At 39.1% G+C, this 26,986-nt stretch overlaps 2 protein-coding genes across 2 annotated transcripts in view; both read left to right on the plus strand.

Annotated features, from left to right (window-relative positions):
* The first annotated feature begins 7,724 nt into the window (after nucleotides 1-7,724).
* Nucleotides 7,725-9,015, plus strand: LOC134204740 (uncharacterized). Its single transcript, XM_062679541.1, has one exon. It carries the CDS (start codon nucleotides 8,389-8,391, stop codon nucleotides 8,557-8,559), a length of 171 nt encoding a protein of 56 aa, XP_062535525.1. The 5' UTR covers nucleotides 7,725-8,388; the 3' UTR covers nucleotides 8,560-9,015.
* Nucleotides 9,002-26,986, plus strand: part of LOC134204739 (lipoyltransferase 1, mitochondrial) — a 29,576-nt gene continuing 11,591 nt past the window's right edge. Inside the window, exons 1-2 of the mRNA XM_062679539.1 lie at nucleotides 9,002-9,602; nucleotides 21,339-21,446. Of these exons, the coding sequence (XP_062535523.1) occupies nucleotides 9,006-9,602; nucleotides 21,339-21,446 (705 nt within the window). The 5' untranslated portion in view covers nucleotides 9,002-9,005. The remainder of the gene's footprint in view (nucleotides 9,603-21,338; nucleotides 21,447-26,986) is intronic.

The raw sequence follows: 26,986 nt of genomic DNA on the forward strand, positions 1-26,986 counted from the left end.
CGCCCAGGACGGGCCGCCGTACCTAAGAATAAACACGGCAACGCCTGCCAGTAGCCTACGTCTACTGGCACACACCTTAGAACTGTTGGACATCATCCTCGATAATGCCGGTGTAACGAGAGAGCGATGGTATCCTAGCTTGCACTGTTGAATGCATTATTCACTTCAAGTGTGACTAACGCGTAGTTTCGAATACCTTGCCTTTTCTGTTGGATCGCTATCTTGGCGGTTTTAATAGCATCCAACGTGGACTTACCCTTGTGAAAACCGAACTGATTGCTTGACAGGCCTATCGTACCTTCTGAGTACGTGGTCAGCCTGTTGAGGATGATCTTCTCTAGCAACTTGCCCGTCGTGTCTATAAGACAGATTGGTCTATACCCCAATGTGTCGCCCGGCGGCTTCGGGGAATCTACACTCATCAAGGCATCTCTGCATGGCTATCCTGAACATGTTCGGGTTCGCTATGATTGCTGTCTTGACCTTGAGGGTGCTGTTCGATAACTTTGTTCGTTATCAGGGATTTGGCCACCGACCGCGAGTAACTCTTCGTTTGTCACCGGAACCACCATTTCGGCTGTACCAATATTGCCTTGCGGTGCAGGAGGCCAGGAACTTGTGGCTCAGGACGGGAGGTGTACCTCGATAACCCTCGCCAACCTATCCGGGGACCGTTTGGGAGGTGAAGCGCTCCCTTTGGTCTTGGCCATCACTATCGTGTAGACATCACCCACGGATTCGCGTTGGCTTCTTCGCATAGGTTGTCGAAACGCTCTCTTACTGCTCTTTATGGCCTTGTTACCGACCAGTTTCGCAGCACTTCACAGCGGTCCGCTCTTTAATTCTCGTTGCGGGCACGTTGCATCCTTCGTCTAGCCTTGAGGCAGGTTGATCGAAGGGCCGCAATCTCAGCACTCCACCAGTATACCGGGCGCCTGTCATTTCTCGGTAAGGCTTTCCTCGGCATGGTGTCGTCGCACACGCGTGATAGGACAGCTACCAAAGCATCCCCGTTACACGCCATAGTTGATCCTTAAGCGAATTCCTAGATGATCACTATGGGTGTAACCCTCGTCCACCCTCCAGTTCGCCATCCTAGACCCGTCCGCCACCCAATTATCGTTATCGACAGGGACGTTGTAGGGGTCGGACAGGAGGGCGACATCGGTCCTCGACTCCGAGACCAACTGTCACAGCAGCTGCTGGGCAGTTGCACAGTGGTTGAGATTCAGATTTAGTTACTTGCACGACTTCTTCTTGTCTGTCCCTCCGATGGGACACGAAGATTCACCCATAACGTGGTTACAGGCTTGCTTTTTGCTGACGCAGATGAGACACTTTAGTGCCTTATCGCATTCCTGCGCCTTGTGCCCTTCCTCACCACAACGATGACACAAGTTGCTACGGTCTGGACCCTAACAGTTGTAGGACTTGTGCCCCAACTCTGAGCACCGATAGCACCTGTCCACTGAAAGTGGCTGGAGTTTGCTCACTGGGCATACTGACCAACCGATCTTCAACTTCCCTCGCTCTATTACCTTTTTGGCTTCCGCAACCGGTACCATGCCAAAGCGACCGCCTCATAGACGTACAGATGAGGTCTTCTCGACCTCTGTACCGCACTGGTCTCTGACGGCAGAGACAACGTCGTTCGCGTTCGTGACCTCATCCAGTTGCTTGCACTTGAGGGTTCCCAAGTAGCACACGTAACATCTTCCTAAAAGCACCTTGTTTCTATTCAGTTTCATTAAAGGCATTGGAAAAACATCAAAGCACGAAAAAGTAGCATCAAGATGTCAAAAACATTCGAATTGTGGTCAATGTTTCATTAAAATTACAATGCAGTACGTGTTTAACATTTGGTGTTTGTTTCCAAAGAATAGAGTAGAGTGGGGCAAGAGTACGCACTTAGTTTTCAATCGATCATGTGGCCCTTATGAAGCAAGCTTCTGCATATCAAATCAGTGTCGATGATTCATGTACTCTTCCTTTATGTTACCCAGTGGAAAAAATATTGAAATTATTGAGATTCGTTTTAGTAGAACCCTTATTGCAAGACAAGTGAAAAACGCACTCTTACCCCACCGGTGGGGTAAAAGTGCGCATCGGGTGGGGTAAGAGTACGCATTTTTCCAATCATGTGCTTAAAGTATATATTAACACAAATAAGAGTTAATAACATTTAATTGATGTTTAATGGACATATATTAGGGAATGTTTAAAGATTACGTAACTCTTAAAGGGGGAGGGGGTCCTAAAAATGTGCACTGTCATACGAAAAACCATTGTTTTTCATATATACAAAAAACTACAGAGGTAAAAATATATATATCAGGTTACGCGTGGCGTATACAAAGGCATTTTCCTTAAAGAAAGTCCACCAATCACGTAACGTAAAATTTGGCTATTTCATCACCCCCCTATCTTACACTATTTGTATGAATCCTCTAAAAATTATATGGATCCTCACACATCTCGCAACCCCTCCCAGTTAAACGTTGCGTAATTTATGAATGCTACTTTTGATTAAATGAAATTATCATTTAGATGAAATTGTGTTTTCGTACTATGTTTAGGTGTACAACAAGTCCTAATACAATTTCATTATTTCGCTTCAGTGCTTTGTTCGCCAAGTCCTTTCTAACACCGAATTACTTCAACTTATCCTAAAAACTTGTGATAATTTCAATTTCTGTCCCTTTTTTCTTAGTTGTGGATCTTTACGCTTTGGAAGAAGTCTTATTTCGGCCAGAGATACGGGTTTGACATCATAACTTGAAGATTCATATGCGTACTCTTGCCCCACCGGCTCCTGCGTACTTTTACCCCACAGTCCCAAAAGTTTTTCAAGTAATGGTTTTGACTTCTTGGAAAACCAACCGGATTGGTGTTCTGTAGCATAAAGTACTCTACACAATAGGTTATTGAAATGGTATAATGTTCACCTGATTGAACGTATTTATGGTAATGAAATACTAGTTGCGGAAATCCAATTATTTTTAGAAAAATGATCAAAAAGTTATCTAACTCCATATCTCCCTTGTTGTTTATTCAAATCGTTTACAATTACACATGATAATAGTTGGCCAGAAAACCTATCAAACTGATGCAGTGCTGCTAGTTTATCTTTTTTCATTACTTCAAAAAATCGAAAACGTACTCTTACCCCACGCGCACTCTTGCCCCACTCTACTCTACTGCACTTCATGTTGCAAACACGAAACAAAATCATTAAGTTGCATATTTTTTACCATGTAACTTCAATGCGTCTTTCTAAATTTAATTGTTTGTTTAAATTTACTTGCAGATAAGTTGAATGTGTCTTCATGTTTAATTTAGCATCGTTCAACGTTTTGACAACTCACATTTTTTCCTGTGTAGTGCAATCAGTAAATAACAGGAAACCCGAGTACAAAACTTCATAATCGTATGGTTTTTATTGTGAGACAACATGCAGTCCCTTCGAAGTGTTGAATGGTGCTGTGGTAGAGTGAAGGACTATCAATCACAAGATCCTTAATTCGAATCCAGTTTTATATTTTTATTTTATTTTTTCCCGCTGTAGTATTTTGCAACATAAGTGCAATTTTACTGCAATCGAAGGATGTTTCCGTAGGCTCCACCTCTTGCGCTTTTTAGATTGCAAGAGAGTTATATTTGATGGCACATACGCAAAGATTGTTTCTTTCAGAATAGTTGCAACACAGTGAAATGATCAGTAGTGAAACAATTTGTGCTGCTTGGGTTACTTCCGCTCCCAACGACCTTACCTCGGCGTCGTCACTCAAGACCTCTTGGGCCAGCTTCCTGTAGTCAGTCCCACTAGTATGCACTCCGCGTTTCAGAACCAAGATCAATTCACCGGTCTTGGTGCGTCTGATGCTTCGCACGTCCTGACCCAGCGCCGACCCAAGCAACCAAAAGTTCGGATAACAGTACATTTCTGGCTTAATCTGCTCCAAGAGGGATCCCGAATAGAATTCTATTCAGCTCACTTTTTAAGTAGTTAACCGAACTATCAAGTTTAGTTATTTTCAGGCTCCTAAAGTGGACATCAAAGTTCACAAAAAGTTCGGTGAGAGTCCTGTATAACATGCTATTCAGCTAGACAATGAACTTAAATTGTACTTTACAAATAAAATAAAAACCACGAGGCGAAGTACTGTAAGAACTATTTTCAATATTTTTTCAATGATTGTTCATTAGAACGTAGATGCTGTTCTTATTTAGGATGCGAGACTCCACGTGACGATGCGCCTACCACAAGTATTGAACTCCAGTCCTCCTCTTATAATCCGGGATGCGTACCACTGCTCCATACGACCGACATGTAAAGTGGCAAAATTTTACTCCATGAGTTGATTTCATATATGGAACTTGTGTCAAAGTTCACCATAAGTTCAATTAGGATAAAATGTGAACTAGAAAGTTCGTATAATATCAAGGTGGCACTAAATATGAACTTTATGTCACAGAAAGTTCATACCGAACTGATTCTAAATTTGAAAGTTCACCAAAATTTCGTATGGAGCTTAATTCTGAACTTTAAAGTTTATTAAAAGTTCATGTGGACCTGATTGATGGCTTTGAACAGTTTGACTTTGTTTTGTTTTTGTAGCAGTGTGCCTATGCTTAAGTTCGTACAAGGTATTATTCAGAACTTTTTTTGTACTTGCGAAGTGAAAAAAATATGTTGTGAACTTTTGTGCCAGCAACAAGCTCGGTTTGTGCTATCATGGCGCTTGATATTAGTAGTTCGGAACAAGTTCCAAAGTAGCGTGGTGTGAACTTTATAGTTCGGAATATTATTGATTTTTCAAGCTGTTTAGAAGTTCGGTTAATACCTGAATCGAACTTCTTGTTAGAAGTTCGGAGCAATAATTTAAGTAGCATGACGTGAGAGACGTGAACTTTATAGTTCAGATGAAGAGGAATAAGCAATTTTTTCCGAACTTTCAAGTTCTTCAATAGTATCAATTGGGAGTTAAGAGTTATGAACGGTTTATTCGAACTAAATGTGAACTTCTTAGTTCAATCCTCAAGTCTAATCTAAACTTTTGGTTTGGAAAGCTTTTCGGTCACCCGCCAGGACACCCGCCTTAAGGACTTCAGCGTACTTTGCCTTTTCTGTTTTTACCAACAAAGCCTCGCCTCTGTGCTTAGCGTTCTTTGCGGGTCGAGATGCGTTAGACTTCCGCTTTGCCCTACTGCCCAGCTGCCAGGGATTGTTGGTCCCTTGTGCCGATGGCACAGGCCGAGACGAGCTCGGTGGTCTAGTGGCTACCGCTTCTGCCTTATAATCAGGAGTGCGTGGGATCAATTCCAGGCTCGTCCTTTTCCTACTTTGTATTTCTATCTTAGTTCTTTCTGTGTCTCACGTCCTACCAAAATTATTCCTACTGTTATAACCTTCCATACAATCCCAAAACCTTCCGTGGTACCTATAAGAAGTCGTAGAGTTCTCTGCATCTTTCTTAAGTAGGTGTCCAACTAACCATCCTTCCCCTTCCTCAGCATTCGCAAGGATGTGGCCAGGTCAGATCTCGACTATTGGAGAGTGCATTGCTTCCATTTAAAAGATAGTGATTAGTTCCAAATCATTATCTGTGGTAACGGATAAAAGTGATGCTACTCTCATACAATAGTGTTGGCTTGAACCACTTACGAATTTGTGCGAATTGCTCAATCTAATGCTAATACTTGTGCCGATGGCACAGCTCCAGCGACTTGCGCCTGGTTGGTGCCTTTCGCCTTTTTGGGCCGAGAAGTCACTTTCTCGGGTCGACGCCCTTCGGGCTCCTCTGGACGCCGATCTGCCAATCTGCGACGCCGTCCACGTTTGGCTTTTATGGTCGCACGCCGTTTGGCTTTTCTTTAAGCGTTTCCGCCGGATTGCTGCCTGAACCCTTTCGGGTTATGCGCAGTCTTTTCTTCATTGGCTGTCAGGGCGACATCAATCGCCTCCTCTCTTCCCACCACCCGCCTGATAAACGCATCCTGTTCTTGTCTTGCGACACGAACAGCCTGGCGGAGCATCCGAAGGTTCTGTTTCATTTCCTTACTGATGGTCTGCCTTGCGTACGCGAACTTGATGATATCATCTAGTTGCTTGGCGACCACTCGCATCCCGCCGCGCGTTCTGATAGAGCTATACCCCGTCACTGCTGGGGAGACTCCGGTGCTGCTAGTTGCAGCCTCCGTCACTCCGCTCTACGCCTCCCTGGGAGGAGACCTCACCAAACCCCCCTTGGCCAAGGGGTATACCATCTCCACGCATAACGCATCGTCAAAAGAATTATTTTTAGCTTCACTCATTTTAATTGGGTCCCCTCTGTGGCTGCCGTCGAACCCTACTCGAATAGTCGCCTTTAATGATCCCATGGTTATCTTTGCATGCCTTACGGCATGGCGGGAGGCCATGACCCTTACGTGCTCAGAGCCAGATCAGCGCAAGTCAGGAAAGGGCATCTGAGCCTACTCCCACCCAGCAGGCAAAGCTTGGTGGCAGGATTAGACAGCGTGCTATAAGGCCCGCCACGGTTTTAGGGGACGGAAGACAGCCTAGCCATTAGCCCACTCGACGTTTATAGTCAGTGTCGCATGGCTCTACTGAGAGAGTAGAATGTCAGACTGCCAACCCTAGCTTTAAGATTATTACGATATCCAAGACTAGGTCCGTTAACGCGCGTTGTGAACTTTGAGCGGCACACGGTCGCTTTGATAGGGCCTGCTTGCGGACACATGCAGTTTTGTGTAGAGGTTTAACAGAGCCCGCTGCCAAGCCCCATCACGTCCTAGGCAGGCCCCCTAACTCAGAGACGGTAGGAAGGGGTCGTTAATCCCTTGGACGTAGTCCCTGCTGAATAGGTGATTACGCTGGGCTGCAACGGGTTATGTTGCCACCTTTGTATTACTACATATCTCTATTTTAGCCACTTAATGACGAAGAACGATTGAAACTGAAAAACTTCCAGGGACGAGACGGTAAAGGCCAAAATCTCAAAAAGAAAAATAATTTCAATTGTGACTCTTCCTATTTAAATCTTTCTAAAACAGACTAATGTAATTTAGTACACAATCAGATAATCTCCAGCCGTGTTCTTAACACATCATTTCACGCACATAGTTTGCGCTCAACTTTTATAAAATCTAAATGTTACGCGAAGTATTTTAACATGAAAATGTTTTTGTAAAAATTGTATGTGCTTTTTATAAAATCCAAAAAAAAATCCATGAATACAGCACACACTTCGATGCTCCATTACTCTATTGCCTACTTTACTTATCAAATGCTACAAATTTGGCATATGCAGAATAAAAATATCAGGTGCATTTAAAAATAACTCGTAACATCAATCATACCTCATCACAAAAACCTTCCTTGTTCATTATCTGTCAATCAACAGGCATCAACAAAGATGAGAAAAGTTCCCGATCCTGAGAGCTCTTGACCTTCCACAAGGGAAGAACAGCGACAAACAATGTATCGCTCTATACGTATTAGGTTCTATACCACCATTAAAAAATAGATTGTGCTGCCGCTTTTCGTACTGCACTCATCCAGAAAAACATCCCATTCTCGGCCGTCATCGCTGTCGTCAGAATAAAAGTGCAATGAATTTACGTGCGTATTATTTCCCGTAGGATGGCATGTCACAGCGATCCATCGCTGGGCAGCGAGTGCATATAAAAGCAGCTGGTGATGCGCCAGATCATGTTGCTAGGCCGAAAAGGAAGCATCGAGAGCAGCGAGTTGGTTGACTTGAGCCACCCAGTGTCCCCGCCGTCAATCTCATGGTGCCGTCGCGTGCCCACGATGCGACGTCCGGTTTCAGAGGGATCATCAGCTGATATCGTGACTGCGAGCAACTCGCGTGTGTGGTGAACCGCTCGCCACCCATACGCGTAGTTGGTCGTGAAGTGCGTTCTCGATGCATTCGGTGTATTGCGGCTCTATGGTCGGTGGTGTGCAGCGTGGCGTTCGCGTATCAACGCTTGTACTTGCTCGACCCGAATAGGTGGAAATACAGACAAGCGCGAAATAAATATATAAATGAAGGAGCCGAATCTGCTTCGCATTCAGTTGCATTTCGTTCGTCGTGCCGAGTGGGTTTCGTCTAGCTGTTTTATACGCCTCATGCTTGAGAGCTCAGTGAGTGATTGACCTCGAACCATCCTAATCAACAGTGAATGTCCTCTAGTTACAGTTTTCATATGAAACATGTGGGAAATCGTTCTACTACTGTAAATACGAAGATTGGGTGATTATAAAAACTGACAGTGGAAGCCAACGTGGAGAGTTCTACATCGCAGCAGCATCATACGGGACCGTTGTTTCTAAATAGGCAACGGAATTTAACATTTACTACTGTTTGCTAATTGAAAGGAATGCCCTTTAACTGTAGTCGCGATTGTGTTGGTATTAGATACCGCATAAATTCCCTGCACCAGACCTGGAAGTGGCTGCACCAAACTATCGCCCTGCATGAGTACCTCATCTCTATGACCACTTCCGACACGGACGCTATTGGCCAGAAAGGCATCAACTGTGCGTTCTAAGAAGGGAACTCAGTGCCAGTACCAGTAATCCAAAGTAACCAGTTAATAGGAAGTGTTAATAAGGCGCAATAAATCATTTCAATAGTGTTAAAGTGAAAAGTGCGAAGATTGTCAACTTTTTTCATCCAACCTCAAAAGAGAAAACGAACATTTGCTTCTTCTACGTTCTACTAGTCAAAAAAGTGCAAAAATCATCTACGAACTGTCTGAAACTAGAACTGTCTTGAACACTGCCAACATAAGTGAAAATAATTTATGATATAAATATAGAACTCGTTGATTCTGCATAGTGCTACCCAAAAAAATCTGGATAATCTCGTCGTTACGCAACACGCAGAACATCATAAACATCAACCCTCGATAACTCATCAACTGCGGATCGGAACCAAGAGTGAAAATATATATAGGACAAAGAGATCAAAATAAAATAGCGAGAAAACCCCAAGATGGCTGCCCTTATTGTACAACGCTGTAATACAGCCGCACGTGCCGTATGCAAGTTGTATGTGGCCACAACATCCACCCATACAGCATTTCTAGCGCGAACCATCACAACCACCAACCGGCTACATATTCAAAACAACACAACCAACCATGGCAAGAGCAAACAGCTGTCTTCGTCCGATATCAAGAAGATACCGGATAGTGAGGTTCGAAAATCGGTTTTTATCTCGCAGTCCAACGATATCTACTCCAATCTTGCTCTTGAGGATTGGATCTATCGGAACTTTGACTTTGCCCATCACCACATCCTCATGCTATGGATCAACTCGCCCACGGTGGTGATTGGTCGGCACCAGAATCCTTTTGCCGAGGCCAATGTATCCGCTTTGATGCGCAATGGGGTGGAGCTGGCACGGCGGAACAGCGGCGGCGGGGCAGTGTACCACGATTTGGGCAATTTGAACTGCACCTTCTTCACACCACGTGCTCGCTACGATCGGAAGTACAATTTGAATCTTATCACGAGGGCTCTGTACCGGGAGTACGGCATCAGTGCGGACATTTCCGACCGGGACGACATCACATTGATGGGCAAAAAGGTGAGTGAGCTGTTATTAATAAACCGGTTTTGTTTGTGTGTTTATGGTTGATTGTCCCATAGTGTAACATTCTGACAGTGGACCTCCTACTGAAAAGTACATTAAACATAAATAGATATGTATAAAAATTCTGTTACATTCCTCTTGTAAGACGTTGTGACATGGTTATTTTTTACAATGCGATACTCCTTTCAAAAGCCTCAGAAATCTTTTGTAGAATAAATTGAAAGAGATTTCCGTATTAGATTCTATAATAAAAGTTGGTGTTTTCAGTTATGTTTAGTACATATTCGTGAGAAGTGTAGTAGAGCTTTTATAAAATGTAATGCATAAATAATTCATCAAGCATTTCTTTCACATACAATGGGGTCACAAATTGGTCAATTTACCTTATGTATTGTTATCTGTGTTGTGTAGTTGAACTAGCTATGGCTAAAGCATCGAGCGGAAAATTCCATTATATGCTACAATGTTGCAGCTAGTAGAGTTGGGTTATCATTTCAAATTGTTCCCAGTGCTTTGGTACTTTATGTATATATTAGATTTAAACAAAGGCCGGAGTGGCCTGTGTAGTAAATAATTGTACTTTTTGTAGGAACTATCAATAAACCATTTATGAGGTGAACCGGTCAAGGGCCGAAAACCTCATTAATAAAGACAATAAAAAAAAATAAAAAAATAAATAAACCATTTGATAATTATTTAATATATATTAAGATCGATACAAATTTTATAATCTGTCCTTATTCTATAAAGCATGCATTTGACAGAATAATTATTTTTTTAATGTTATATAACAAAATGCCTGAAACAACTTTGAATTTGGCCTTTGACGTTCAAACCTGAGACGTTCAAAACAGTCAGTAGCGTAGTTGATTTTCTTCTTCTTCTACTGGAACTGGCCTACTTTTCAACTTAGTATTCTATTAGCATTTCTTCAATTATTAATTGAAAGCTTTTCTATGCCCGCCATTGCATAAGTATGCATCTTATGTGGCAAGGATACACTGCCCAGGGTGTCGAGAATGTTTCCAACCCGAAAACATCCTAGACCGGACCGAGAATCGAACTCGCCATCTCCTGATTGGCAATCCTACGCCTTTGCTCGCAAGGCTACTGGAGACCCACTACGTAGTTGATTTTGTTATCTTGAAAATATTCGGCTGCGCTAAATGAAACGTAGGGAGAAGAACCATTTGGGCAGCACTCCGTATTACCGTCCACAACGTGATAAACGCGGCCGAGTTCCAACCAAATGGCTTGATTTTTTGTTCGTCATTAGATATCTACTAGGGTGGAATGTATGTAAAAAGTTGATTATCGAATTTCAACAACGGGTAGTGCTCAAAAGTTTCATCTCCTCAAAAAAAAAGTCCCCATGTAAAATTTCAGTTTAATCGGACTTCGTTAAGGGTTTAACCAAAGCGGTCAAAGTTTGACTTTTTTTGAAACACGAAAATTTCCCAAAGGCCCACAGGAAAATTTCGAAATCGATTTTTTTTTTATGTCAAGTGCCTTAGAAATGCATGAAACGTCGAGATCTGATGCTATCTCAAGAAGATTTTTTGAAAAAAATTGACCTTTTGGGGCTCAGCCAATTTTTCGTAATTGAAAATTTTGTTAATCTCGGAAAGAGTTTTTTTTTTTTTTGAAAAATTGACTTTTTTGGATTTAGAAAGGTTTTGCGAAATCGATTTTTTTAGGTGCCAAATGTCTTAGAAATGCATGAAACAGCGAGATCTGGTTTAATCCCGAAAAAAATGAATAATTGTCTTTTTATAGGACTTTCGAGATTTTGGGACATTTTTTTTCAAAATCGTATTTTTTTTAGTGCTAAATATTTTTCAAAAAAAATTGTTCAAAAGACAACACCATATCTCGACGTTTCATGCATTTCTAAGACATTTAACATAAAAAAAATATTTTTAAATTTTCCCGTACCCCTCCCTTGGGAAATTTTTAGTGTTTCAAACTTCTACTGCTTTTGTCAAACTTTTACTGCTTTTGTCAAACGCCGTAGTACGATTAAGCTGAAATTTTGAATAGGGATTTTTTTCGAGGAGATGATACTTTTGAGCACTACTCGTTTTTGAAAATCGTAAAGTCGATTTTCATTGGCACTCTAATATCTGCGGACAAACATCATCAACAAAATACCAAATCATTAGGTTGTGATGCACATTGTGCGTAATGCGATAATGGGGACGGGTATGCCGAAATAGGTATCAACCCTATTCGGCCCAATAGTAAATGCAATCGAATTTTCTTAAGCTCCAGCGATCCGATTAACTTTTAGTTAAAATTTTTCAGTTCGATTGTTATTGCTCAGTGGTTAAAAAAAACCTGCTCCGGAGCATGGTTAGATTTGACTTTGTTCCCGAGAAAATTGGCGCCAAATCCATTTTGCTTCAAATAACTATCAATTTGTCAAAACTCAAATGGGTCAACTTTGGAGTATAGTTTTAACTACGATGGGAAAATAATCATCGAACTGTAAAATTTTAACTAAAAGTTAAATAAATCGGTTAATTGGTTCTCAGCTTTAATATACATTAAAAATTAAAACCCATGAAGGGCTCTCGATTAGCTTCCAATGTTAGTTGGGAATTTTCAAAAGCGAAAAACTAGGCCGCGTTCCGCGTCGAAAGCAAATATGACGTCCACTACTTTTTGAGATTTCTAGACCCTTTCCCTCTGTCACCTGGCATATGTACTGTCACGTAATCTTAGACCCCTACCACCTAGGTACCAAAAAAGTGTCACATAACTAATGTTTCGCCAACATTTATCAATATATGTACAACACTTTAGGACAATAACATCAACAATGAATCGCCTACTTTAAGCGTGCTTACAGTGACCCACTAACCGAGCAAAGTCTGAAAACTTATCGAGAGCATATAGAAAACACATTTTGAATTCGACATCAAATTGAAATCATAATTTTTCAAATATGAACCATCATGATTGATTACATATTTTGATCACATTTTGCTGTAGATTTCTAAATTGTATGATCTGACATCAAACTGTGTACTTATTTTGTTATCGGAACCAATATCAAATTCAGTTTTCGATTTGCTCTCATCGATAGCAGGAATAGTTTTCGATTTGATGTCACAGTAAGATTTTTCTACTATACATTTTGTTATTTTATTAACGGTTAAAACACGTTCTACACACTTAAGATTTTGTACCGGGATCGCAGCATAATGGTAAACTTTTACCGAGATTCGCACAGCCGTGCCCCAGCAAACATGTTTTTTGCCGAGATTTCTGTCAAAATTGCTGAAAATCAGCAAATATTTTGCCGAAAATCAGCTAACAAACGTCATTTCTGCTGAAATATCAGTTTTTTATTTTGCTGGCGCACGGCAGTGAGCTACTTCAGTCGAATTTTGGAATTAGTCTTAACTTAACATAGTTATTATGTACAATTGCCCATAACAACAAGATTTACAACGTAAATTACTATAAAATTGCCATTATCACCATTCGGGTGTATTGTTGATAGTTGGATGGCAGCTTTCTGTATTGAATTTGGTATTTTTTACGTTTAGTATTTTTTAGAAAATCAAGATTCCAAAGTAGCCCCCGGAGTCAAAAGAAGTCCCGCACGACGGTATCTTAACTAATTCATAATTTTTACTTCGTAATTGACAAGAACTAGTTCTCCTCAGAAAAGTTTGAGACAAACAAATTTTGGCATACTTTTAAAGAGGAGTTCAACACAAGTTCTCTTAAAAATTGGAGTTCTAGAGTTCATAGAAACCATGCGCTAATTACGTAAGGATTTGTCATTTTCTTACACTTCATACTAAAAAAGTAGAGCGCAGATGAGGTTGCAAAAAAGCGAAAAATTGTTTGTACTACACAATAGATGCCCGAGTTAAAAAGTCTATGATTGTGATCCATTTCTATCCAAAAGAAGGCATAATCTAACGTTTTTCGTCTCTTAAATTACCAACAGCGGAGACTGAGATTGAGCCCAGGCACACTTGTATGAGAAGCAGGCATACTTACCACTCAACCACCAGAACGCCGACATTTTCAAACCATTTGAAACTATTATTTCATAGCTTCAGTATCAGATTTCTGCTACATCGGTTTGTGAATGAAAAATAATATGAACAATCGAAATACCTACATACTTGACTTCTCTAGGCATGAAAAATGACTAGCCCAATCCGGGTCTCCTCTTGAATCCAGTCACATTCAGCATGATCTGCTTTGTAGCAATTCATATTTCCGCTGAGTTATGGAAGGTTCAAGATGCACGACGCAGTATTATAATCTTAGTTTCTCAATTAAAAATCCGAGTAACTCAATTTTTAAAAGATCCATAAAAAATCAACACTTCTATCATGGTGCAAAAAAAAAGTGTTGTGAAGAGTACGAAAAATGTCAGAAAAAATGTGTCAAAAATGGACACCTAGTAATATCCTTTTAATTCCTGGAATTTCGTACAGAATTCCAAAGTTTCACTCAGAGTTCCATATTCTCAAAATATTGTCTGATACTAATAAAAATCATAATTTCGAAAATTTCCAAGAATTTTGAAGATTTTTCTGACTAAAAATCCAAACTGTTGAAAATCCTCTGGTTGTGATCGACCAAATTTTGTGTTTGCGTTTTATGTTGGTGGTATTTGGCTTGACCTCGGAATTCGCTTTGACGCAGCCGCGCTGTTGCCATCTAGCGGCGACGTGTGCGTCAAATCACTGTTTTTCAACATGATGAAGTATAGGAAGTATATTTTAAAATGCTTTTAAAATGTTATTAACAGTGATATGTTGAAAACTTTTAAACACATAGGATTAGAATTTTGAAAAACTACATGTCAGACTCCTTATCTACACATGTTTTTTAATCAAAATAATTCAACTTTCGTGTTACCTATATAAAAGTAAATTAAAATTTTAACCCAAAAAAAATGAACAATTTTCGGCTAAAATGTGTTTTAACGCTTTAATAAGCATTTTAAAAGTGATGTCCTATATCCCTTGCTGGGTGAAATAAAAAAACATCAGCCGACCCCCATTTTGTTTTTTCGCTTTCGTCAGGGCCAATTGACCAATTAATCAGGGGGAGAAGGCGGAGCATTGAATCCCTACCCCAACATGTGCGACATCTTGATTTGGTTCTAAACTGTAAACAACAGTGTTAATTCTCTACCGCCTTTTTGTTATGGCGAGGCAATTTTTATGCACTCTTTTGTTTTCGATATTTTATCAAAATTAAACACTCAATCATTCAGCAATATAACGATGTGATATGCTTGAGATACATGCTTGATTATAGGGACTCGAAAAAGAATTTATTTGCAGTAACTAACCGAATATAAAAATGTTCACATTAACGATTGCGCCCTAACATCGGTTCTAAGCTTCGATGCAGAGTACATGAGCTTTGTTCGCCAGTGACAGGCGACATCCTCATAGGCCCTTGCTAATAATTAAACGTTATTAAAAGTGTTGCCAATAGCGATAATACGACTATGGAATGAAAAATGGACTAAATTTTGAATTGGCAATGAACTTGGAAAACATGTGTTTAATGAGTATTTTTTTAAACTCACACACTGCAACTTCATAGGAAAGTGGCGTGTTAATATTTGTTATATTAAATTGGATAAAAACTAAGCTGCTGTTTGAAAGAGCCACAAAATTTATAGTAAAATGATTGGTTGGTTGAATCACTCTTTCTCATTAACTGCGCATCGCAGCGATATGATCTCCAGGACAAAACACAGCAAATATTTTTTTTATACGCATGCCACTTTTTACTGTTGAAATCAGAAGAGATTTTATTGTACAACAATAGCTAGCTATTTACTTCCATTTCCAGCCAGCTTCAGCATGGTGTTGGTGGTGCACATCTTATCGCATGGCTAAGGAAGGCGCTTACATTACATTACAAGAATCCTTGGAGGAAATTCCGCGGGAATTCTGGATGAATTTTTGAAGGAAATCCTGAAGCAAATTCTGGAGGTTTTTCCTGGAAGAAAAACCCGTGGAATTCCCGAAGAAACTTCCGGAGGAATGCTTTGAGGAATTTTCGCAGGAATACTTGGAGGAGATTCCGCAGGAACTTTGTAGGAACTTCCGGAAGAATTCCTGAATAACTTGCGCAGGAAATCCAGGAGGAACTATCCGCGAAATTCTTAAAAGAACTGCCGCAGAAATTCGCAGATGAGCATCGGAAGGCATTCCTGCAGGATTTTCCTCAGGAATGCCTTGCGGAAATACCGCAGGAAATCCTGGAGAAACGTCTGAAGGAATTCCTGGAGGAACTTCCGAAGGAAATCCTGGAAAAACTTCCGAAAGAATTCCTAGAGGAACTTCCTGAGGAATTAATGGAAGAACTAGCGGATGAAATCAAGGAGCAACTAGCGGAGGAATTCTTGGAGGAGCTTGCGGAGGAATTCTTGGAGGAACAACGGGAAAAACTTCCGGAGAATACCTACAAGAACTTCCGGGGAATTTTGGAGGAGCTTCGGAGGATTTCTGGAGGAACTTCCGAGGAACTTTGGAGGAATTCCTGGAGGAACTTCTAGAGGAATCCCGTGATGAACTTCCGAAGCAAATTCTGGAGGAACTTCTAGAGAAATACTTGCGAAGGAATTCCTGGAGGAACTTCCGCGTGAATCCCTGGAGAGCCTTTCGAAAGAATTGCAGAGCAAGCTTCCAGAAAAATCACTGGAGGATCTTCCGAGGGAATTGCTGGAATAATTTGTGAAGGAATTGCTGGAGAGTCCTCCAATTAAAAATTAAAAATTTAAAAATTTAAATTTAAAATTGAAACTTAAAGTGAAATATTTAAAATTTGAAAATTTGAAATTAAAAATGGCAAATTTGAGGTATATGTATTTGTTGATACAATAAAATGCGTTTTGAATAAACAGAATTTGAAGTTATTGCATCTAAAAATGTATTTTCGAGCACAAAAAAATCCGAATACCCCTAACCCCGCTGCCGAAAGCGGGATTCATTCTGACCGGGTTTTACGTCGCTTTTCCCAGTTCCGTCAACAATATTACGTCGAAAAAGAATTACATTGCTTTGATTTGAAGACGAAAAATCAAGTACGTCAACTTTTTGTTACGTCGCTCAGATGTAGTAAAACATTATATTTACGACGGCGATGATGTGCATCAAATCTGATGTGATATTACTTTTTATTTTTTACTGTGTATGGTAAATTATTGCCATGATCAGCCGTTTTGAATAATTTTGCGACACTAGTTAGATTTATTCATTCACATAACAAGTTTCAGATTTGGTATGTGTTAAAAAATAATTGGGTGTGTATGTCATAAGATGACGACGCAGAGCATAATCTCCATCCAAGCCTTCCTTAGCTGTTTGCAGGGGATAACATCAATTTATTGAATTCGGCTTCGTTATGCTTTTTAACACTTTAGCTCCAGTAAACAAGTTATTTTGAATGATATGGAAATGCTTATTATCATCTTCCAAACTTAGACGTACATGTTCATGATAGATTTAGAGGCGAAAGTATAGAATTGATAGTTCCGTTAGGATACTGCAGGCATGAAGAATGTTTTATAGAAGTTGATTTGAAAGCGAGCGGAGGGCAATATTTGTGATGGCATATATCGCACGACCTTCCTTCTGTCAAACTCCCGTATGAAAGGGGAGGGAGGATATCAGTGTGGAAGCTATTTAGGTGATAATCGATTTCCCCTTAGTTTTATATGATGAATAGAAGAAAAATAGGAATCTAATTTTATTGGGGACTTGGTAAATAATCGATGGTTCTCCAGCTAAAAAGTTCTCATAAGACGAGTTTATACAATCCCATTGAATTCCACCACTTAATTGAAAGTCGAGTAAAGTACAAGACACTGAAGACGGCCTTACTGTTGAGGTCGAAATACGTATCTGTCAAGATACAATTAAGTGGTGGAATTCAATGGGATTGTATAAACTCGTCTTAAGACAAGTGAAGACATTCCACTAAAAGCTCAAAATAATTTTCTTATTAAAAGTTCTGTTTCAGAGAGAAAAAAAGTTATTCGGAAAAATAGTCACGAATGAAAGCTAAAGAGCTATAGTTAAAGTTAAACTTAGTTAAAGTTCTAACGATGCTTATTATTTTGTCATGAAGGTCCCCAATACACACGCAGTGAACACATCTGAGACTACATATCATAGAAGCTTATGCAATGGAGGATTCTGTCAGTTTATGCTGATGGGCTGGGGTTAATACATTTTTCACGTTTATAGGTTTCAATTCGTATCTGTATTTTCGCGTAAAGCTTGCAGCTATTAAATCAGTATACAGAACAACTTTTTCAGAGAACGTATTACATGTTGTAAAATGGCTATTACGTCACTTTCCCAGATTACGGCAGGTAAGAAAATGTGACTTACAAGGCCTCGACACATGAAAATATTTTTTTTTGAAATTACTAGTCAGCTGATCATTATACCTGGTTTACAGTTCGTCTTTGAGTGATAAAACGGTCTACTTTTCCATACCAATGAATGGTGCTTTAATGGCCATTATGCAACTCAGATGAGTTGCATAATAGTAGTTTGTGCAACTAGTTGCAAAAAGATGATTTTTCAGCACGAGTTGTACGGATAAATACTACGAGTGCTGAAAAAATCGAGTTTTGCAACGAGTTGTGCACACGCTATTTTTTGCAATTACGAAAACTGGGCTTTAACATGATAAATCTATACCAAAATCGTACAATCGAATTTAGTCCTCATGATTACTCATGCCAATAAATTATGTTGCGGCAGAGAACAATCAGATTCCATGTTATCGGGTCATATTGCACGGCTCGACAAGTCATGAAGCGATAGATGGACTTGCTTTTGGAAAATTTTGATGTCATGTTCATCAAACTATTTCATTTATTACGAGACGCAGAGAATGCACTATTTGAACACTCACCCAAGCTAATTCAGGAAAATGTAGTCATGTAACTACTGTTCTGATGTTGGTTTTTCATTATAGCACCCAAATGAGTGCTGTAATTTTATGCAACCCATTTGATTTGCATAATGGTCACTCATTTGGGTGCTATAATGAAAAACCAATATCAGAACAGTAGTTACATGACTACATTTTGCTGCATTAGCTTCGGTAAGTGCTCAAATAGTGTATTCTCTGCGTCGTGTAATAAATTAAACAGTTTGATGGACAAGACATCAGAAATTTCCAAATGCAACTTCATCTATCGCTTCAAAGCCTTTCGAGCTATGTAATTTGGCACGATAACATGGAATATGATTGTTCTCTGCAGCAACATGATTTATTGGTAAGTCTGTACCATTTTAATACATACAATATATCATATTAAAGCCCATTTTTCGTCATTGCAAAAAATAGCGTGTGCAACTCGTTGCAAAACTCGATTTTTTTGCAACTAGTTGCACAAACTTACTATTATCTCCTCTCTATAACTGCGTTGTACAAACAATATTGACGAATTTTCGCTTCCGCTGGGAGTGCATTATTCTGTCAAGTTACTGCTGATTGTAATTACTGCGCGCTATCTAATGAGGAGGTCGTTTACGCCGTATACAATTTTACCGGCTATCACGTGCTGGAAGCGTGACTCGCCAAGCCGCAACTCCATTCACAAACGAACCGGTTTTCCGATGTTTATTTTTGGCATGGATTGGTTGTCGGTTGGTTCGTGAGCTTGCAACAGAGTTTGTAGTGTTTACACCTTTCTCGTAATTCTCATAGATTACCAATTTTCTTATGAAGCTGCGCGCACGACTTTATCTGTGTTGAAGCCGCATAGTTCGTGTGCTTATGTTGGTGGAAATGGGCGTGTATCGCTGATTGTGTTAGTGATACTCACATGGGTTTTTTTTTTCAGATTTATATAAAAGATTTGATACATAGGTATTTCAGAAATTCCATTTTTCTCTATTTCCTGAAGGATTCGATTTTTTAGAGCTATTTTAATGAAGTGGATAATGGAAAATGTCTAGAAAATTTAAAGTTCAAACTTGGTATAAGTGCTTGTCCAATACAATAAACAAATTATTAAATTCCATCTAACTAAAAATAGTGTTTTCCTGCTTAAATTAGGGTAGGATAATGCAAATAATACAATAGAATCCTTCCCACAAACATATTTCACAAAGGCTTACTCATTCTACGAATAGACTGACGTAAAAATCCTAAATATTTTTCATACAATTCTAACTCAAATCGACCATGCAATTCAAATGGAAGCATTCCAAAATTCTTTCTGTCCTTCAAGTACCGTGACCTGCACTAATTCCGCGCATCGCCTAATACCGTGGTTTTCATCAAAAATCAGAACCTGGCTTTCATCTTCTTCTTCTTCTTCTTCTTCTTATTGGCATTACATCCCCACACTGGGACAGAGCCGCCTCGCAGCTTAGTGTTCGCTAAGCACTTCCACAGTTATTAACTGCGAGGTTTCTAAGCCAGGTTACCATTTTTGCATTCGTATATCATGAGGCTAGCACGATGATACTTTTATGCCCAGGGAAGTCGAGACAATTTCCAATCCGGCACCGGGAATCGAACCCAGCCACCCTCAGCATGGTCTTGCTTAGTAGCCGCGCGTCTTACCGCACGGCTAAGGAGAGCCCCTATTATGTTTGAACCAAGGATGTTAATGATCATTCAGTAATTTGCGTTCGATCATTTAGTAGTTTGTCAATAACACATTCCAGAAGCTGAATTTCAAAATATGTTGTATGGTGGACTTCTAGTGCGAAGGTTTTTCTACAATTTTGCCTAATGTTTCGTTATTATAATTCAACTAATAACGGAGTTAGAGCGCTAGTTGCAGTAACTTAAACTAAATGATTGGAATTTTGTTATCATTTAGTCTAAGTTACTGAATCTATAGCTATAACTCCGTTACTAATGGAATTCAAACAACGAACCATTAGGCAGAGTTGTAGAAAAACCTTCGCACTAGAAGTCCACCATACAACATAATTTGAAATTCATCTTCTGGAATGTGTTATTGACAAACTACTAAATGATCGAACGCAAATTACTGAATGATCGTTAACATCCTTGGTTTGAACAATTCACCAAATGTGATGTCCATGATAGCCATGTTCTAATTTCTTATGAAAACCATGGTATTAGGCGATGCGCGGAATGAGGGCAGGTTACGGTAGTGTCACAAAATGTTGATCCGATACCTTCGAAAGATCCAAGTCATTTGCAGTCGCTTTCAAAGCGCAAAATTCTGTATAGTAATCTGTGTCACAGCACCAAATTTTGTTAAATTTGCAGTTATCCTTTTCTATAGAAATATAATTTGAAGAACGATTATTCTTTTATAGTCTCAAACTTCCAAAGTACGCATCATGCTTATTTTAGTTCACCCTGAAGACTAGTGCGTATGCCATTCGTGGTTGACGTTCGCGAATTCTGAACAAGCAACAAAAAGAGATCGAGTGAATGAGAGTACATACCTAATCGTCGATCAAGTGAACACGCAATTTCTTTTCACCGGTCCATAGTCCGCAGTCTCTCTGTTCTGTTCACGTTCGGCAAGCGTGTCAGCATTTTTCCTACAACAACAAATCTATGGCTCAATTGCATGAGTAATTTGTGAAGAGTAAAATATAAGTTTTGTTCAATGTGGAATCATGTCCAGCTCTACTTGTTATTATATTTTTAATTTTATCCATTTTTAGATTTAAGTCAACAAATATATAATTTTTTAAAATAATCATTTTTAAAATTTTCCAGATTTCCGGTACCGCTGCCAAACTGGGTCAGCCTAATGCTTATCACCACTGCACCCTGCTGGTCAACTCGAATAAACTGCATCTGGGTGAATCGCTAGTCAAAGACAACGTAAGTACATTCGTCAATTATAAATATAATTATGATTCCATTTCATCAGTTCGAGCTCATACTAAGGGTCTGTCTCAATTGGATAATTAAACTGAAATTAAACTTAGAAGTGACATTTCCATAATTATCGAATAACCCTGCTCGCAGAGCAAGATTACTTTTGACAGATATCGAATCATTTTCCTTCGATGTCCTATTGGAATTGCTGGGTAGCACCACCCATTCTTATAACGGGGTGATTTTTTAAATTTCGAACTGTCACTTTTAAGTTTAATTCTCCAAATGAGACAGACCCTAAGAAAGTTTTTTATTCGAACACTCACAACGGTGCACAAACAAGTTGTTTTGGCGATCACAAGCCACACGCGATGACGGTGGCGATCGTTGCGTGCGATAAGCGCCATCTGCCTGGAAGCGACGCGATAGGGAAGACTTTGTACTATCGCGGAGTGAGGATCATTGTCAAGTAATGATAGATTTGAATCATAAAAGCTATGTACAATAATAAGCACGATTAATTTCAGTATAAAATAAGAGGTTACCTATTCTTTATCCTCGTCAATTCTTAAGACTTATTGGAGATATGATTTCTTTCATTCGATTTGATTTTTTTTGCAATTTGTTCTCGCCGGATTTTTTTTTACATAAGTGGGTAGACTTCTACAATTCTAGAGAATCATCTTTGTATCAACTTACTTTAAAACTTTTTAATTTACACAGAGTTAAACAGTAAGGTTAGATGGATCAAAGTATAATTGAAAGCTGCATTCATGTATGTAATTTATGTCAGATATGTATGATACATTATATCGCACTTTACGCCTACATGATCGTCCAAGCGCTCTTACAGTGCTTTGATCCCATTAAACTGAACTTTGTTGTCGTTGTTCAAAGGCAGTCAGTCCATTTCACAAACAAAAAAAATGCCGGTCAAAGTTATCATTTTATCACAGCACAGTTCAGTTTATTGTTCTCGCAATCTCGGTCGATAAGGGAATGAACTCAAACAGAGTGTGTTCACCACCTTCGTACGAGTCGGGCTGTTTATTTTTGCGACCAAAAATAAATTGAAAACGAGTGGAAAATTTTCGCCGGACGCCGGTGTCCCAGTTTCGAATATCTTCAGTCTCACATTTGTCACTCGAAGTCAGTTATCTGTGTATATCGCTCGATTTGTTCTACCCAGTTCGCTGTGTTCCAGTTTGAACTGGTATGAATTTATGCGTGGAGAAGCTGTGTAGATATGCACCCTCGAGATGAAATTTCGAAAAAAAATCACTTAATTGGGCTCCCTAAACAGTAAGATCTTAAAATTGTGTTAAAATACAATAAACTAAAATTCGGTTAAAAAGCAACGACTTTCCTCCAATATTTTATTCAATTATGCTTTCCACAGTCTATTATAAAGTAACTTTTATGTTTGAAATTAGTCAAGTCAAATGCGTAATAAGTTTTGTAAAATCGCCTGAAAATTTATAAAAAAAAGTTTCATCTGCTCGTTGTTGTACATGTACACTTAAACTCTGCCCCACGGTTTTATTTCATATCATCATCTCCTACTTGGTGGAGATAAAGGCACAGCAGCTGAGGGAAGGTTACCGACTTGAAGTTGATGACGCAAAATAAATTGAGAATGATACTCAAAAATGTCGAAAAACGTTAGTAGATATCAGAGAGAAATAATAGTATCTTGATATGTTTACGATTAGTTCTACGTTTATTCAACGAGGCTTCACAAGTTTGGACAGCTCTATATATGACGATTCACAATTGTTAGGCGTTGTCATTTTGCGAAAAGGTTCAACATCAAATCACCCATTTTGGACTTGCGATTCAATCAGTATTAATGCTTGATGGTGAGTACACGCGGACCCGGTTTCAAAATAACGCCAACTGATGGATGCGGTTTGTGGGCTATCTGCGCCAACATGGGGTTCAAAGTCCACGCGATTATTATGTGTTGTGCGCCGAGTCAGAACTTCTGAACAAAGTATAATTCTATTTGAGTACATTTTTGGATTGGTTTGTTTATCCGCTGTATCAAACAACTCTACATGAAATCTGAGAGAGCAGATAGTAGAACGCTTGTAAATAATAAACAATATTTGTTAATTAGTTGAGCGATGCTCGGGTAAAAATTCAGAACTATAGAAAGTAGACAAATTCAGAATACTTTCAAAATATCGCTCATGTCCAAAATACAGAAGTTATTTGAGACTCAAAATCTAAAGATGTTTGTAGCAGTGAGCAAAAAGTTTAACTTGTGCTTCATCAAAGTTTTACGTTTAATAATATTATTCTGATGTAGAGGAAAAATATTGTTTAGGGTAGGACGGGGCAAGATGAGCACCCTAAAGATGATCCTCAATATCGTCTCAGCTTGCATGCTCTTTCTATATTACAATACGACGGTTAATTTTTATTGCATCTTATCTAAAATTCATACTTGAACGTTAACTTCAAAGAGAACGATAATCCCGATAAAAGTGAGTCTGACTTAACTGAAACTCTGTTTTTGACTGGTTCACACATACTACTGGGCAAGATGATTCCCCCTGCGGGGAAAAAAGGGTATCAGGGGAATAACAGAAAGCAGAACTTAGAATTCAATTCGTTATATCTAAATGAATTTTCATAGTAGGATGTTGAAACTCTGTCACATCCACAATAATGACAGCAAAAATCGATTGTACAGGTTAAGTAACATTTTGATTAAAAAGGGGGGAGAGGGGTTCCGACATTTTCTACCCTTTAAATGACTGGCAGGGTACCCCGGTACCCACGCAACTAAAATGCTTATATCTTAGGCAACTTTTAACCGTTTACAACCATTTTGGGCTCACTCGATTCAGAATTTTGTCCTTTAGGATTGGACTAGTCCGGTCCCTCGGATTACCGGGAAATCCGGATTTCTAGGGACATGTCCTGCATAGATTATACTGATCGGGGATTTCGATAGGTAATCAGCAATATGGGTATCAGGTTGGCCAAAAACATTCCTTTGAAACCCCAACAATATGGGTTCAAAAATTCTTGAAACTTCCACAGCAGGCTGTTATTCATTATCTTGGGTCCAACAGATTTGTGAAAATTTGAGTGGCCGTTTCGGAAAAGGTTCCTAGTGGGGCCAAGAATGGTCATAAACATTTTACAATGGAACCCCAACAATATAGGCATCAAACTTCTTAAAATTGTTTCAGCAGTTTGTTTCTGATTGTTTTAGGGCCACCAGACGTGCTGACTTTATAGTTTTCATTCCAGGACAGGTTCCCCGTACTCCGTAGGGTGTTAAGAACTTCGTTGGAGGTGATTTATCCTCTGATTAGTTCTCGAGTTATGAAGATATTTCATTCGTATTCGTATTCCCCCTTTCCAAAGAGGGGAGGGGTCTCAAACCATTTTAAGAACCTTACCTGGCCCCAAAAACCTTTGGATACACATTTTCACGCCGATCGGTTCAGTAGTTTCTGAGTCTATAAGGGTCAGACAGACAGAAATTTATTTTTATGTATATAGAAGAGAAGAACAAGAAGAAGAAGAAGAAGATAAAACACCTTGTTGGACCAAGAGAGCTGTAGATAGTTTTTTTTTATAAATTTACATTATTAGTGTGATCAGATGGTTCACAGTTTAACACTCTGGTTTTGTGGAAAACAGACTGGTTTGTCAAATTAAATTGATTTCATGGATGCTAGAAAGTGGAAGCAAATGGCTACTAGGGTAGGAAAACAATGACTATTAGCAAGGTATTTATAACATATTTATTGTTGAAGTATTGTGCGACAGCATTAATGCTTTTTTATTTAAATCGTTACACAAACGCTGAAATGATGATGATCGATTCATTATTTACACTCATGATATTGTTTAAAATTTATGTTCAACTAGATTCATTATATTAATGACAATTATAATGTATTTTTTTATTTTTGGGTAATAATGAAATGACAGTTAATCCCGGCATAGATTAACAATATTATTTTCTAGAACCAGGTTAAGTAAATATTTGTTGTAGGGGTCAAACGGTTGAAATGCAAATCAATTAAGCTATTGGCACAACACCCAAACGATGATGTTAACATTAAGACTTGATATTCTGAATCGGCTCCCCGATTGAATTGTATATTCAACACCAATTCTCCAACATCAGATTCATTGAACCTTTCAAGAAAAACGAAATAAATTAATAACTTTCGAGTCTAATAAGCTCTGGGGCTCTGTAATTGCAGCTCCCTCTCTGAAGAATTTCAACAGCTTCGTGTGCAAGATACAAGCATGTGAAAGTAGTGATCATCGACTATCAAGATCATGACAGGAACACCGAGTCTGTTAAGTACAATTTTCAATAATTTCAAATGACAAAATTCTAGACCCTACTGATTTGTCACTGCTTTCACTGTCACTGCTTTCTGCACATCACGTTGTGGTTCAGTTCTTATTGAAGTTGTATTTATATATTGATTGCATTATGCGTGATCGCTTTACGATTTGCTTTTACAATTAGTACGTTAGATTGAATTAATAATCATGCCATTGTTGAAATTATTTGTTTTATACTAATCTACGCTTTCGATCTTCGGCTGCATAAAGTTGAACCGATCGGTAATAATCGTAATGTTCGTATACATACCAAAGGCTCATCGCGTGTGTCATGTGCAAGATATATTTTTCGCAACAAGTTTGTCGAATATTTGTAGCCAGAATGTGTTGAACGTAATCTCAACAGTTAATGGTTTATATTTAATCATTGAAATGTAGGACGCAACGAATGGATTTTTGTTCGGATTGCGAATGGAATTCAGTTTCATATCTTTGATTTTAATTCTGTTCGAACTCCGAATCAAATTATTTTCGATTGTTAAATGAAATTCTGTTTGAATTCAGAATGTTGGTTGGTTTTCCAAATGGTGTTCTGTTCCGAACGGAATTCTGTCGATTGCCGAATGGAGTTCTCTTTAATATTTGTGAATGGTATTCTGCATGACTTTAAAAAAAAATCGTTTCGATTGTCAAATTGTTCCGTGTGGAGTTCTGTTTGAATTCCGAATGGGATTCTATTCGATTTTCGTATGGAATTCTGTCCGAATTTCGAAATTCGAATAGAATTTTCTTGAAATCGGAATGGAATCCTGTTCAGATTCCGGATGGAATTCCTTACGCATTGCGAGTGAAATTCTTTTTGAATTCCGACTTTACTTCTGTTTGAATGAATTATTGGCAGTGGCTGATTTGCTACTCGCTGCTTCCACTTCCAGGCGCTATCGTATATGCGCAAAGAGCCAGCGTAAGTTAACCGCAAGAAATTTGTATGGCGAAAGACATCTAACGCGGGTTTTCTCAAAACTAGGAACTTTTCATGAAAAACTATTTGGTACCGGTTATGTAGGAAGGTGTCTGCTACTACGCCTACCAAATATTTTTTCGATGAAGGTGCTTAATTTTGAGAAATCGAACCTTAGATGCCTTTCGCCATACTGATTTCAGAAAGTTAACTCCTAGTGTGCCGCTGTAATTACGCTCAAAGCAGGCGATTCATTCTA

The sequence above is a fragment of the Armigeres subalbatus genome, unplaced genomic scaffold (assembly GCF_024139115.2).
Source record: "Armigeres subalbatus isolate Guangzhou_Male unplaced genomic scaffold, GZ_Asu_2 Contig857, whole genome shotgun sequence".
In the NCBI taxonomy this organism is placed as follows: domain Eukaryota; kingdom Metazoa; phylum Arthropoda; class Insecta; order Diptera; family Culicidae; genus Armigeres; species Armigeres subalbatus.

Excerpts from the sequence above, each read along its gene's own strand:
- LOC134204740 (XM_062679541.1), top strand. The coding sequence starts at position 8,389 with ATGCCCTTTAACTGTAGTCGCGATTGTGTTGGTATTAGATACCGCATA.